This window comes from Amblyraja radiata, chromosome 10 (genome assembly GCF_010909765.2).
Source record: "Amblyraja radiata isolate CabotCenter1 chromosome 10, sAmbRad1.1.pri, whole genome shotgun sequence".
Classification (NCBI taxonomy): domain Eukaryota; kingdom Metazoa; phylum Chordata; class Chondrichthyes; order Rajiformes; family Rajidae; genus Amblyraja; species Amblyraja radiata.
In genome coordinates, this window is record NC_045965.1 from 7209050 (window position 1) to 7221776 (window position 12727).

The 12727-nt window shown below is 44.9% G+C and overlaps 1 protein-coding gene across 1 annotated transcript in view; it reads right to left on the reverse strand.

Annotated features, from left to right (window-relative positions):
- Positions 1-1806, reverse strand: part of LOC116978102 (hemicentin-2-like) — a 28188-nt gene extending 26382 nt beyond the window's left edge. Inside the window, exons 1-3 of the mRNA XM_033029125.1 lie at positions 1592-1806; positions 1127-1402; positions 29-331 (exon numbers count right to left, since the gene is read on the reverse strand). Of these exons, the coding sequence (XP_032885016.1) occupies positions 29-331; positions 1127-1402; positions 1592-1652 (640 nt within the window). The 5' untranslated portion in view covers positions 1653-1806. The remainder of the gene's footprint in view (positions 1-28; positions 332-1126; positions 1403-1591) is intronic.
- Between the last annotated feature and the right edge of the window lie 10921 nt (positions 1807-12727).

The following is a 12727-nucleotide window of genomic DNA, read 5'->3' on the forward strand; positions in this document are numbered from 1 at the left end:
AATGTTATATCTCTGTCTCCATACTTACAGTGAACCTGTAACGTCAGCGTCCCCTCGGCCTTGCGTGGTTGGTTCTCCGTGAGTAATTGCACTCGGCATGTCAGCTCTTGTCCTGAGTCTCGCAATTCGGCCGTCAGTTCGTAGGTGAAGTTCATCGCCGTTTCTACCTCCGTGTAGGCACGGAAGCTGTCGGTCTTCAGCAACGTTGTTCCTTTCAGCCACTCCACCTCCACTAGAGCAGGGTAGACTTTGGGGACCGTACATCTCACAGAGCCTCTCTGGCCAACTTCCAGGCTGCCCACTGTCTCCACGATGAGTGTGTCGGACAGAGCTGCAACGACACATGGATTCAGGAATCAAACAGGGATTCAGGATGGAATGTACAGCGCCCAAGATGCCCATCGATTTAGTCAGAGGGTGGTGAATCTGCGGAATTCATTGCCACAGAAGGCTGTGGAGGCCAAGGCAATTGATATATTTAAGGCAGAGATAGGCAGATTCTTGATTAGTACGGGTGTCAGAGGTTATGGGGAGAAGGCAGGAAAATGGGGTTAAGAAGGAGAGATGGATCAGCCATGATTGAATGGCGGAGTAGACTCGATGGGCCGAATGGGCGAATTCTGCTCCTATCACTTATGATTTGTTACTAAACTCTCATTCGATCGGCAAAAGGACAACTTTCATGTCAGAAAACATTCATGAATCTGTTAACTAAAATATTTGTTGAAGACCAAAACATAGACAATCGTTGGAAGGCCCTGAATAAAACAGCGTGTGCCGGAAATACTCATCTGGCAGACAGTATTGGTGGAGAGAAAACAGAGGGAAAACTGCTCTCTTCAGACGCTGCGCTACAACGAGTGAAATCTCCTCAGAACAATGACCTTTCAGTGGAACAGCAGATGCTGGTTTAAACCGAAGATAGACACAAAAAGCTGGAGTAACTCAGCAGGACAGGTAGTATCTCTGAGAAAGAAGGAACGGGTGAGGTTTCGGGTCGAGATTCTGTTTCTCTCTTCGTGGAGGCTGCACCAATAGTTGAGTGTTTCCAGTATTTTTTTTAAACTTTTATCTGGCCGGACAAAGTTGCAACAAGTTTACAGTCGGGAGATGGGTTAATACTCACAGAATATATTGATGTCGGCATATTTTCGTTTTTCTTCTGCGCCGCATTTTGCGGAACAAGTGTACTTGTGTTGGTTCTGCGGGGTAACCGCGGAGATGGTGAATGTGGACACCGAGCCCCGAGTTGTGATTGTTCCGCCCAGGGGGTTATCGGTGCCGATTCTCCACGTGAAGGTCGGAGACGAGCAGCTCTTCGCCACACAGTTCAACTCCAGCGAGTCCCCGATACGAGCCCACACCTTTCTAGCCGGGTTTAACTCCAAATTGAAGGCGGATCCTGCAGTTTTGAAACAACACACAAGCAATATTATTTTTTAAAAGCTTACAAGTTTAACGCTTTAAATATTCACCTCTTTATTACTTTAAACAAACAGATACCAAAATTGATACTTTGGTGCCTGAGATTTAACACAAAACGAATCGTAAGAAAATGCTGATTATTAGTGGTGTAAAATAAATGAGAAACCTGTAGCGAGCATCAATGCAAGAGTAATTGTAGCGGCTGGGTCACATCTCCCTCCCGTCATGGTTCAGCTGCACTCGGACACACACACACACACACAAGCCGAGGTTGACTTCACTTCTGCAAGGGGCGTCAGGCTCTGGAGCTGTGAGCCTGGGCTCCGCCGCCCCGCTTTATAACCCCGTCTGGAAGAGCAGGGGACTTCCCTTGGCGTCAGGCGAGCAATCCCCACCACGCACCGTTCACTGGCTCCTGGTCTTTCTCTGCTGAAGGGGAATTTACCACAAAGGGCATCACAGTTCAAATAACCACGGGATTTCTTCACAAGTTTCCCAATTCCATATCTTGCAGATCATCACCAGACACTTATGGAAGCGCAGAATCACGTAATCTTTTTTTAATGCATTTTACGCACGAACGAGAGCCACTCGGCCCATTGAGTTCGTGCCAGCACATCCATTTGGGCCCCACTCTAGTGACTCTAGTGTTTCTTGAAAGGTCACTACTAATGCCTCTTCAACCTTTACAGCGATCTTTTTCAGAGCCCTCGGGTGCAATGCATCTTGTCCAGGTGACTTATCCACCTTCAATCTTTTAGCTTCCCGGCACCTTCTCCTCATGAATAGCAACTGCACTCATTTCTGCCCCCTGACTCTCTTGAAATTCTGGCATGGTGCTGTGTCTTTCACTGTGAAACTGATGCAAAAAACATTCAGTTCGTCTGCCATCTCTTTGTTCCCAACGACTACTTCTCCAGCATCATTTCCCAGTTGTCCAATGTCCACTCTTGCGTCTCTTTTACTCCTTATACATCCGAAAAAAACATGTAATATCCTCTTTTATATCATTGGCATGCTTACCCTCATCCTTTTCCCCCATAATACGTTTTTAGTTGCCTTCTCTTGGTTTTTAAAAGCTTCCTAATCATCTAGCTTCCTAATAATATTTGCCATATTATATGATTTCTCGTTACCTTAATGCTGTCTTTGACTTCCTACGTCAGCAATGGTTGTCTCATTCTCCCTTTGGTATGTTTCTTCTTCTTTGGGGAAAAAAAGATCCTGCGTCTTACAAGTCACTCCCAGAAACTCCTGCCATTGCTGCTCCTTCATCGTTCCTGCTGGGGTCCCTTTCCAATTAATTTAGCCTGCTCCTCCCTCATGCTTCTGTAGTCACCTTTACTCAACAGTAATACTGATACTTCCAATTTCAGTTTCCCCTTCTCAAACTGTAGCTTGAAACGTATCATATTATGATCACTGCCTCCTAGGGGTTCCTTCACCTTAAGCTCCCTAATCAAATCTGGTTAATTATGTCAAATCCAGAATCGCCTTTTCCCTAGCAGTCTCAACCGCAAGCTGCTCTAAGAAGCCATCATGCAGGCACTCCACAAATTCCTTCTCTTGGGATCCCGTACCAACCTGATTTTCCCAGTCTACCTGAGTATTGAAATCTCCCATGAGCACTGTAACATTGCCTTTCTTACATGCCGATTGTATCTCCTGATGTCATTTGTACCCCACTTCCTGGCAGCTAGTTTTCGGAGGCCTGTATGTGACTCCCATCAGGGTCTTTTTACCCTTTTTGTAGTTTCTTAGCTGTACCCACAAGGATTCTACATTTCCTAATCCTATGTTACCCCTTGCTAAGGACTGAATTTCATTCCTTCGAACAGAGATACCCCACCATCTCTGCCTACCTATCTGTCTTTTCAATAGGATGTGTAACCTTGTATATTCAGCTCTCATCTCTGATCCTCTTTCAGTAACGACTCTGTGATGCCCGCAATGTGGCACCTGCCAAATTCTAGCCACGCTATAAGCTCATCCTTATTTTATGTTCTGCATGCATTCAAATAAAACATTTTAGTTCAGTATTCACTCTTCTCGAATTGGCCCCCATGTTGCCTGACGTTAGACTCTTATCCCCTACTAAACTCTCAGTTCTATTTCTTATTCCTGAGACTTCAGTAACCTCTCCTGTGCTCTCCTTCCATTTAACTTTAACCCAAACGTTTCCAATCTGCTGAAACATTCCACCGTTTAGTTTAATCCACAGCACCAGTTATGTGATTCGCCAGAGCCCTGGTCCCAATAGTGTTCAGGTGGAGTCTGTCCCATCGGAACAGCTCCCTCCTTCCTCAATACTGATGCCAATGTTCCATGACTACTTCCACACTAAACTTTGAGCCAGCCGTTCATCTCTTTAATCTTATCACGCCTATGCCAATTTGCACATGGCTCAGGTAGTAATCCAGAGCTTAATTCCATTTTGGTTCTGATTTGTAATTTAATCCCTATCTGCTCAAATTTCCTCAGCAAAATCTCTTTCCTTGTTCCACTTCCATCATTGGTAGCCACAAGGACTCCGACAACTGGATCTTCCCCCTCCCACTGCACATTAATCTGCAGGTCAGAGGAAATCTCCTGAACATTTGAACAAATGTCCTGAACATCTGTTCTGAAATGTCCTGAACAGATGCAGGAAGATTGTTCCCGATGTTGGGGAAGTCCAGGACAAGGGGTCACAGTTTAAGGATAAAGGGGAAATCTTTTAGGACTGAGATGAGAAACATTTTTTTCACACAGAGAGTGGTGAGTCTCTGGAACTCTCTGCCACAGAAGGTAGTTGAGGCCAGTTCATTGGTTATATTTAAGAGGGAGTTAGATGTGGCCCTTGTGGTTAAAGGGATTAGGGTGTATGGAGAGAAGGCGGGTACAGGATACTGAGTTGGATGATCAGCCATGATCATATTGAATGGCGGTGCAGGCTCAAAGGGCCGAATGGCCTACTCCTGCACCTATTTTCTATGTTTCTATGTTTCTATGAACTTGGGCACCAGGCAGGCAACAGCCTTTGGGGCTCTTGATCCTTGCGAGAATGAAACTAAATTTCATGGCCATCTCCTAATTCCCTGCTTCAGTTCTTTCCTGCTTCCTTTTTATCCCTTAAAAACAACATGATTTTACCTTTCGAAACCTTACATGTACTTCCTTTATCTTTTTCACTACATTTTCTGCTTCTTTCATCAAGCAAGGTTCCTTTACCTTGCCCTCCCTGAACTTCATCTTTATTGTTAGTTTAATTTGTTTATTGTTCTTGTCACGTACACTGAGGTACAGTGAAAAACTTCCGTCAGTGGAAAGGCTATACATGATTACAATCAGACTGTCCACTGTGTACAGATACAGGAGAAAGGTATAACGTTTCGTGCAAGATGTGCCAGTCTGTAACATGCCAGTCCTCAGGGGCGGAAAACCCGGGGGGGCCAGAGGGGACACGTCCCCCCCATGTTTTGAGAGGTGGGGGACATCCCCCCCAAGTTGATTTGTGATCCTGATTTTAAAATCTCCGCTTTTAGCTCTGAATTGAGCCTCCGAAGCCTCGCGCGTGTGTGTGAGTGTGCGCATGCGCGTGGGGCCGTCAAAAAATTGTGTCCCCTGTCCCCTCCATGTTTTGATAGCGAGTTCCGCTCTTGCCAGTCCTGAACTCTGATCAGCTGGTCTTTAAATAACACCCACATGAAAATGTGGACTTACCCTATAACAACTGCTCTCAATTTAATCTGCCTAGCTCCTGCCTAATAATATTGTAATTTGCCCCCCCCCCCCCCCCCCCCCCCCATTTCGTACTTTCCCCCAAGTTACAGACTTATCCTTATTTATTAAAACATAATGATCACCGTTCCAAAAATGTTTAAGAAAGAACTGCAGATGCTGGAAAAATCGAAGGTAGACAAAAATGCTGGAGAAACTCTGCGGGTGAGGCAGTGTCCATGGAACGAAGGAATAGGTGACGTTTCGGGTTGAGACCCTCCTTCAGACTGATGTGGGGGTGGGGGGGGGGGGCGGGAAGAAGAAAGGAAAAGGGGTGGGCTGTGGGAGAGCTAGGAAGGGGAGGGGAAGGAGGGAGAAAGCAAGGACTACCTGAAATTGGAGAGGTCAATGTTCTTTCGGCTGGGGTGTAAACTACCCAAGCAAATTATGAGGTGTTGCTCCTCCAATTAGCGGTGGGACTCACTCTGGCCATGGAGGAGGCCCAGGACTGAAAGGTCAGATTCAGAATGAGAGGGGGAGTTGAAGTGGTACACTTGTCGCTTTACCTCCCCCCTCGACTCCATCTAAGGACCCAAGCAGTCGTTCCAGGTGGGGCAGAGGTTCACCTCCTCCCACCTCATCTATTGCACCCGCTGTTCTAGATGTCAACTGCTCTACATCGGTGAGACCAAGCGTAGGCTTGACGATCACTTTGCCCAACACCTTCGCTCAGTTCGCATTAACCAACCTGATCTCCAGGTGGCTCAGCACTTCAGCTCCCCCTCCCATTCTGAATCTGACCTATCTGTCCTGGGCCTCCTCCATGGCCAGAGTGAGGACCACTGCAAATTGGAGGAACAGTGCTTCATATTTCGCTCGGGTAGTTTACACCCCAGCAGTATGAACATTGACTTCTCCAATTTCAGGTAGTCCTTGCTTTCTCCCACCTTCCCCTCCCCTTCCTAGCTCTCCCACAGCCCACTGTCTCTGCCTCTTCCTTTCTTCTTCCCGCCCCCCCCCCCCACCCCCACATCAGTCTGAAGAATGGTCTCGACCCGAAACGTCACCTATTCCTTTGCTCCATAGATGCTGCCTCACCCGCTGAGTTTCTCCAGCATTTTTGTCTACTGTTCCAAAAATGCTCAGCCACAGAAACTCCAGTCATCTAGTCAAGCTTATTTCCCACTAAAAGATCCAAAGTGGTCCATCCTCAAGTGGGATTATCCGCATATTGCTCCAAGAGGACCTCTTAGATTCACAGAACAAATTTTCCTCCATCCAATCTTCTTGCATTACGGAAGTCCCAGTCAATTGGGAAGATAGTTACTCAGTACAACAACCCTGTTTCCCATCTAATTTTCCATTTTTCCATAATCTGTCCACATATCTATTCCTCTATCTCCCGCTGGCATTTGAGAGGCCTGCAGTAGAATCCAATCAGGGTGATTGCACTTTTCTTATTTTTGAGCTCTAGTCATATTGCTTTGGTATCCGCCATTAATGCAACTCCACCACCTCCTTCTCTATCACACATCTTTTTTAATCTTTTTTATTTATTAGAAGTACAATACAGTGGTACAAAAATTATGTTAATATAATACATTCTCTGTACAACTTCCTTTTTTTTTTAAAGAGAAAAGTAAGAAGAGAAAAAGGAGAAAGCGGTTGTAGAAATGGAGGATAGATTAGTGAGCGTGAGTGAAAAACAGATAAAGAAAATAGTGAAAAAAAAGAATAAGTGAAGAAGGAGAGCAGGAGGGAGTTTATTCAATCGCCACAAGGAGATGAGTTTTTTTAATATTCTTTCACATCTGAAATATTAAAAAGTGGGAACATTAAACTGCTAGACCCATCCCTCTCACAACTAAGACTCTGTAATGGCCACCACATCATTGTTCCATGCACTGATGCAGGCTCTATATTCATCTTCTTTACCCACAACACTCCTTGCATTTAAATAAACACACTTCAGCCCACCATACTCACCATGTTTATTCATCTGTTCCAGCCTCTCATTCCTTTCAGACTTACTAAACATCTTCTTGTTACCATGTGTGTTTCCTCAGGGTGCTCCTGATTCTTGCCACATCCCAAAGCTGCGTGCATTGGTAGCTAACTGGCCACTGTAACTTGTCCATGGTATGTAGATGAACAGCAGAATCTGCAGTGAGCTGTTGGGAATGTGGTTTGAAAGAAAAAAAGTATTAATATAGGATTAGTATAAATGGGTACTTGATAGTAAGTGTGTACTCAAAGGTCCTGCTTCCATGCTCTAGATGGAAGTATCTCAACTTTCCACATTCTTTCACAGATGCTCTATGACTGACCAAATTCAGCCAGCAGTTTAATATTTGACCCAGTTTCTCAGGTCTCCAGTTTCCATGCTGTATGACTCAATTAATGTATTTGTAAAGTTGTCCGCATCTTAAGAATTAATTTTTAAAAAGCCATCAACTGAGGAAGAACTTGCGCCTCAACATGGGCAAATAAGGAAGAATGGTTGATTTTCCTGAATTGGCATATTTGGCATCATATTATCCTTTTTGAAGGAAGCATAATTAAACATATTTTTTACGAGGTGTATGTCTGGACTCACAGGAAAACAGTGAAAGTCACAGTAATCTACGCAGAAAACGATTCTACTTAAACAAAGGAAGAAACATCGTTTCTAAAAGAAATGCCGGAAGTTCTCCAGTTGGATAATTTTCTTTTTCGTTACCATCACGCTGATGCAAAATGGAACAGTTTTCCATAATTTCACAGAAAATATGGAAATGATATTGAGCTAAATTTAAGGCAACTAGAATCTCAGCAAAATGAAATCAACAGAAATGTCATTTTATTAGAACTGAAAAATGCCTTAACTTGGAAATTCGACATTCTTGGCCTTATTTGTGCTTCACTTTGCGAATGAGAGGATGTGTGGTATTTGCTGAATTGAATTACCTCATAGATTTTCTGAGAAATAAAGTTATCAAAGACATTAACTTGTTTCCCTTGGTTTATAAAACACAGGAAGTGTCAGGGGAAGGATATTTAGTGGAGCAAATGATCCAGAATAAATTGTTTTACCTCAGTCCCATCAATGTCTCAACTGTTCTATTAAAGATTTACTCAGAAATCAAACACAATTATATAACCAAAAGGGCCTGTCCCACTTTCACGACCTAATTCACGACCTCTGCCGAGTTTGCCCTTAACTCGTACTCACAGCATGGTCGTCACGAGGTCGTAGGAGGTCATGATGCTAGTCGTAGGTACTCGTGGCATCAAGTATGTCGGGGCGTTTTTTCTAGCCGGATGAAAAATGTCCACGAGTAAAAAAGGTTGTGAATTAGGTTGTGAAAGTGGGACAGGCCCTAAAGCAGGAAATATCTATTAGCAATAACAATGATTTATGCGATCCCTGTGTGCATAGGATTATTCGCTGAATCCAGGCAGAATCAGAACCTATCATCGCATCCCAACCAAACCTGAAATGGGATTTTAAAATGGCTTGGGGATTATATGAAACTTTAGATGCTGGCATGTAATACTAGAGCTGTCATAGTCATAGAATGATACAGTGTGGAAACAGGCCCTTCACCCCAACTTGCCCACACCGACCGACATGTCCCAGCTACACTAGTCCCACCTGCCCGTGCTTGGTCCAACCAGACCTATCCATGTACCTATCTAACTGTCTCTTAAACGTTGAGATAGTCCCAGCCTCAACTATCTCCTCTGGCAGCTTGTTACATACACCCACCACTACGGGTGAGATTTTATCTTTTGAAATGCTAGTTTTAGTTTCAAGCTGACTTCTGCAGACACTGCAAACCCGCAAAGATTCATTGTTTTTGCACAGGAAACATATGGCAGTGCTGATGCTTAATGTAGAAAAATCACACTGATTCCCAATGGGATTTCGTGCACATTAAAATAAATTCTTTATCAACTTTTCCAATTTTGCTATCATGAATTGGAAGGGATTCAATATGAATGCAGCCAGCAAGTGCCATTAGCAGAGTGGGACAGGCAGCATCTCTGGAGAGATGGAATGCGTGACGTTTCGGTCGAGGCCCTTCTTCAGACGTCACCCATTCCTTCGCTCCAGAGATGCTGCCTGTCTCGCTGAGTTACTCCAGCATTTTCTGTCTATCTAGCTGTCAGCGGGACAGCCATGATCACATTGAATGGCGGTGCTGGCTCGAAGGGCCGAATGGCCTACTCCTGCACCTGTTGTCTATTGTCTATTCAGTTTAAACCAGCATCTGCACAGGTGTCCAATAGGTGCCATTAGCAGAAACATTTTGGATCTGAAAAGACTAATTTTATGATCTAATGCCTGTAATTTTGTACACACTTTCCATTGTTCATGAGGGATTGCTATTGACTCAGAATAGGACCTACTTGTAATACACAGATTAGTCCACATTGTCAAGAATAATTTGCTTACTAAGCAGCAGAGGATGAGTGTCCAGTGTTGGACAATGTAAGTATCAAATGTAAAATCTGAGTAAATATAATACAAGTGGATCAATGGAATTTTCAGTCAATTTTGTGGCTCAGTAAAAATGTTTGGATTATCGCTGTATCTGTCATTATCCAGGAAGCACAACAGACTAAAAATGTGGAAAGCAAGGTAAATCCAGGATAGGAATGGTGGTGATATGTAGAAAACCAAAAGGGTCATTATATGAAGGACATGTTCTCATCTGTAACATATGAAGGGCCTTCATACCTGTCCTGTGCGGAATACGTTAATGGGTTATTTATATTTACCTCACCTTTCACCCCAGCAGCCTCACATCATCCTCTGACATTTCCATCACCTCCAATGTGATCCCACCACAACTCACTCACATATTCCCATCTCCACCCCTTTCTGCCTTCTGCGGAGACTGCTCCCTCCACAACTCCTTGGTTCACTCATCCCTTCCCAGCCAAATCCTCCCCCTCCACAGGTACTTTCCCCAGCAACGGCAGGAAATCTCTGGAACTCTCTGCCACAGAAGGTAGTTGAGGCCAGTTCATTGGCTATATTTAAGAGGGAGTTAGATGTGGCCCTTGTGGCTAAAGGGATCAGGGGGTATGGAGAGAAGGCAGGTACAGGATACTGAGTTGGATGATCAGCCATGATCATATTGAATGGCGGTGCAGGCTCGAAGGGCCGAATGGCCTACTCCTGCACCTATTTTCTATGTTTCTATGTACCACCTGTCCTTATACATCCTCCCTCGACTCCATTTAGATACCTCGCCAGTCCTTCCAGGTGAGGCAGAGTTTCACATGCACCTCCTCTAATCTCATCTACTACATCAGATGTACCCAATATGGGCTCCTGTACACTGGCGAGACAAAGCATAGACTCAGCGACTGTTTGTTGATTACCAGGTCAGCTAACGTACCAAATATGTGAATTAGCACCAGGATCATTCACTCCTTAAACCTGTTCTGGCATTCAATAATATCATAGCCAACCTAATTGCAACCTCAACTTTGCATTCCCATTCACCTTCAGTAACTTTTCATCCCCATACTTATTAGTATCTTCTGCCTTAAAATATTTAAAGACTCGACTTCTACTGTCCTGTGAGGAAGTGCGGTCTGAGAAGCACAAACCTCTCACAGAAAGTATTTCACTTCATCTCTGTTTTAAATTCAAAATCCCTTATTTTTCTAATCAATGACAAGTCTCACTCACTCCCTCATCTCTCCACTCCCACCAGGCAAGAGGAACATAAGTGTGAAAACGCACAGCTCCAAATTTAGGGACAGTTTCTTCCCAGCTGTTATCAGGCAACTGAACCATCCTATCACCAACTAGAGAGCGGTCCTGGCCTAGCTACCATCTGACTCACTGGAGACCCTCGGACTATCTTTAATCAGACTACTGGACTATCTTGCACTAAACGTTATTCCCATTGCTCCACATCTGTATACTGTGGATGGCTTGATTGTAATCATGTATAGGAAGGAACTGCAGATGCTGGTTTAAACCGAAGATACACACAAAATGCTGCAGTAATTCAGCGGGACAGGCAGCATCTCTGGAGAGAAGGACCAGTCTGAAAAAGTGTTTCAACCTGAAACGTCACTCAATTCTTCTCTCCAGAGATGTTGCCCGTCCCTCTGAGTTACTCCAGCATTTTGTGTTTCTCTTGTAATCATGTATAGCCTTTCCGCTGACTGGATAGTACATGACAAAAAAGCTTATTGCTGTATCTTGGTACAGGTGACAATTAATTATAGTAAACTAGATCTAGATTCTCCCACAAGAGGAAACATCCTCCACCCTGGACCCTGTCACAATCTCTATTTCAAATAGCTGCTCAGAATCAGAATAGTCAGAATCAGAATAGTATTTTATTTGCAAAGTATGCTTTGCAACACACGAGGAATTTCATTTGCCAAGTTGGTCCTACAAATAAAAAGCAACAAAACACCCAAAACCCATTTTAACATGAACATCCACCACAGTGACTCCTACACATTCCTCACTGTGATGGAAGTCGAAATAAAGTTCAAGTCTCTTCCCTTTGTTCTTCTTTGTTGCTCCTCCTGACATACAATACAATAATAATAATAATAATAATAAATTTTATTTAATGGGCGCCTTTCAGACATCTCAAGGACACCTTACATAGTAATCGGAATAACATATAATCGGAATATAACAAGTAATAAAGACATCACAGAGACACAAATTAAAAACAGAATTCAATCCAAAAACAGAAAATCAAAAACCCAGTGTGAAGAGAGAGCAGCGGCAGCCAAAGCGCGCCAGCGTCCACTCTCTCTTCACGGCAGCCATCTTGGACACAGACCTACAGGACTACACTTAGACAAAAAAATCATCCCCCCACAGTGGATAGCACAGTGGAGGAAGGCACAATGTCCATCCCCACCCCATGTTGACCCCCAAAGTCAGGCCTATTGAGGCCACCGCAATTGCCTCTACGGAGGCCCGATGTCCCTGGCCGTTCTCACCGGGTGGTCTTTCCCCGGCGTCGGGAGAGTCCTTTCGGTGGATGGGCCACCTGGAACGGCCGCTTCCTGGTTGGAGCCCGCGGCTGCCGAAGCCGACAAGGCCGCGCCGGTTTGGAGCTCCCAGGCTCCCGATGAAAAAGTCGGCGCCGCCTCTCCGCACGCCGCCTCTCCGCACCGCCGCCTCTCCGCTCCGCAGCCCCGCAGCCCGGAGATGTTGCTCTCGGCGCTCCAGCGCGGCGACCCAGGCAAGGCGTCGCCCGCTCCGCTCCGCGATGGTGCTTCAACGCTGTGCCGCCGCTGAGGCCGAGGAGCTGGGCGGTCCCCGCCAGGAAACGGCGCTCCAAGCCCGCTGGTAGGCCACGAGGACGGGTCGACGGGCAGCCCGGAGAAAAGGCTGCCACACCGACCAGGTAGGGACCTAGAAATAACGTTTACACCTACCCCCCACATTAAAAAGACCATATCCCCAACAAACAAAAAACAGGACTCACTAAAAACTATTAAAAAAACGAATTTAAAACGGACGGCTGCTAGCTAGCAGCCGTTCACCAAGATGGCTCCTCCTCCTACAATACAATACAATACAAGTTTATTTGTCATTTGAACCTCGTTAAGGTCCAAATGAAATGTT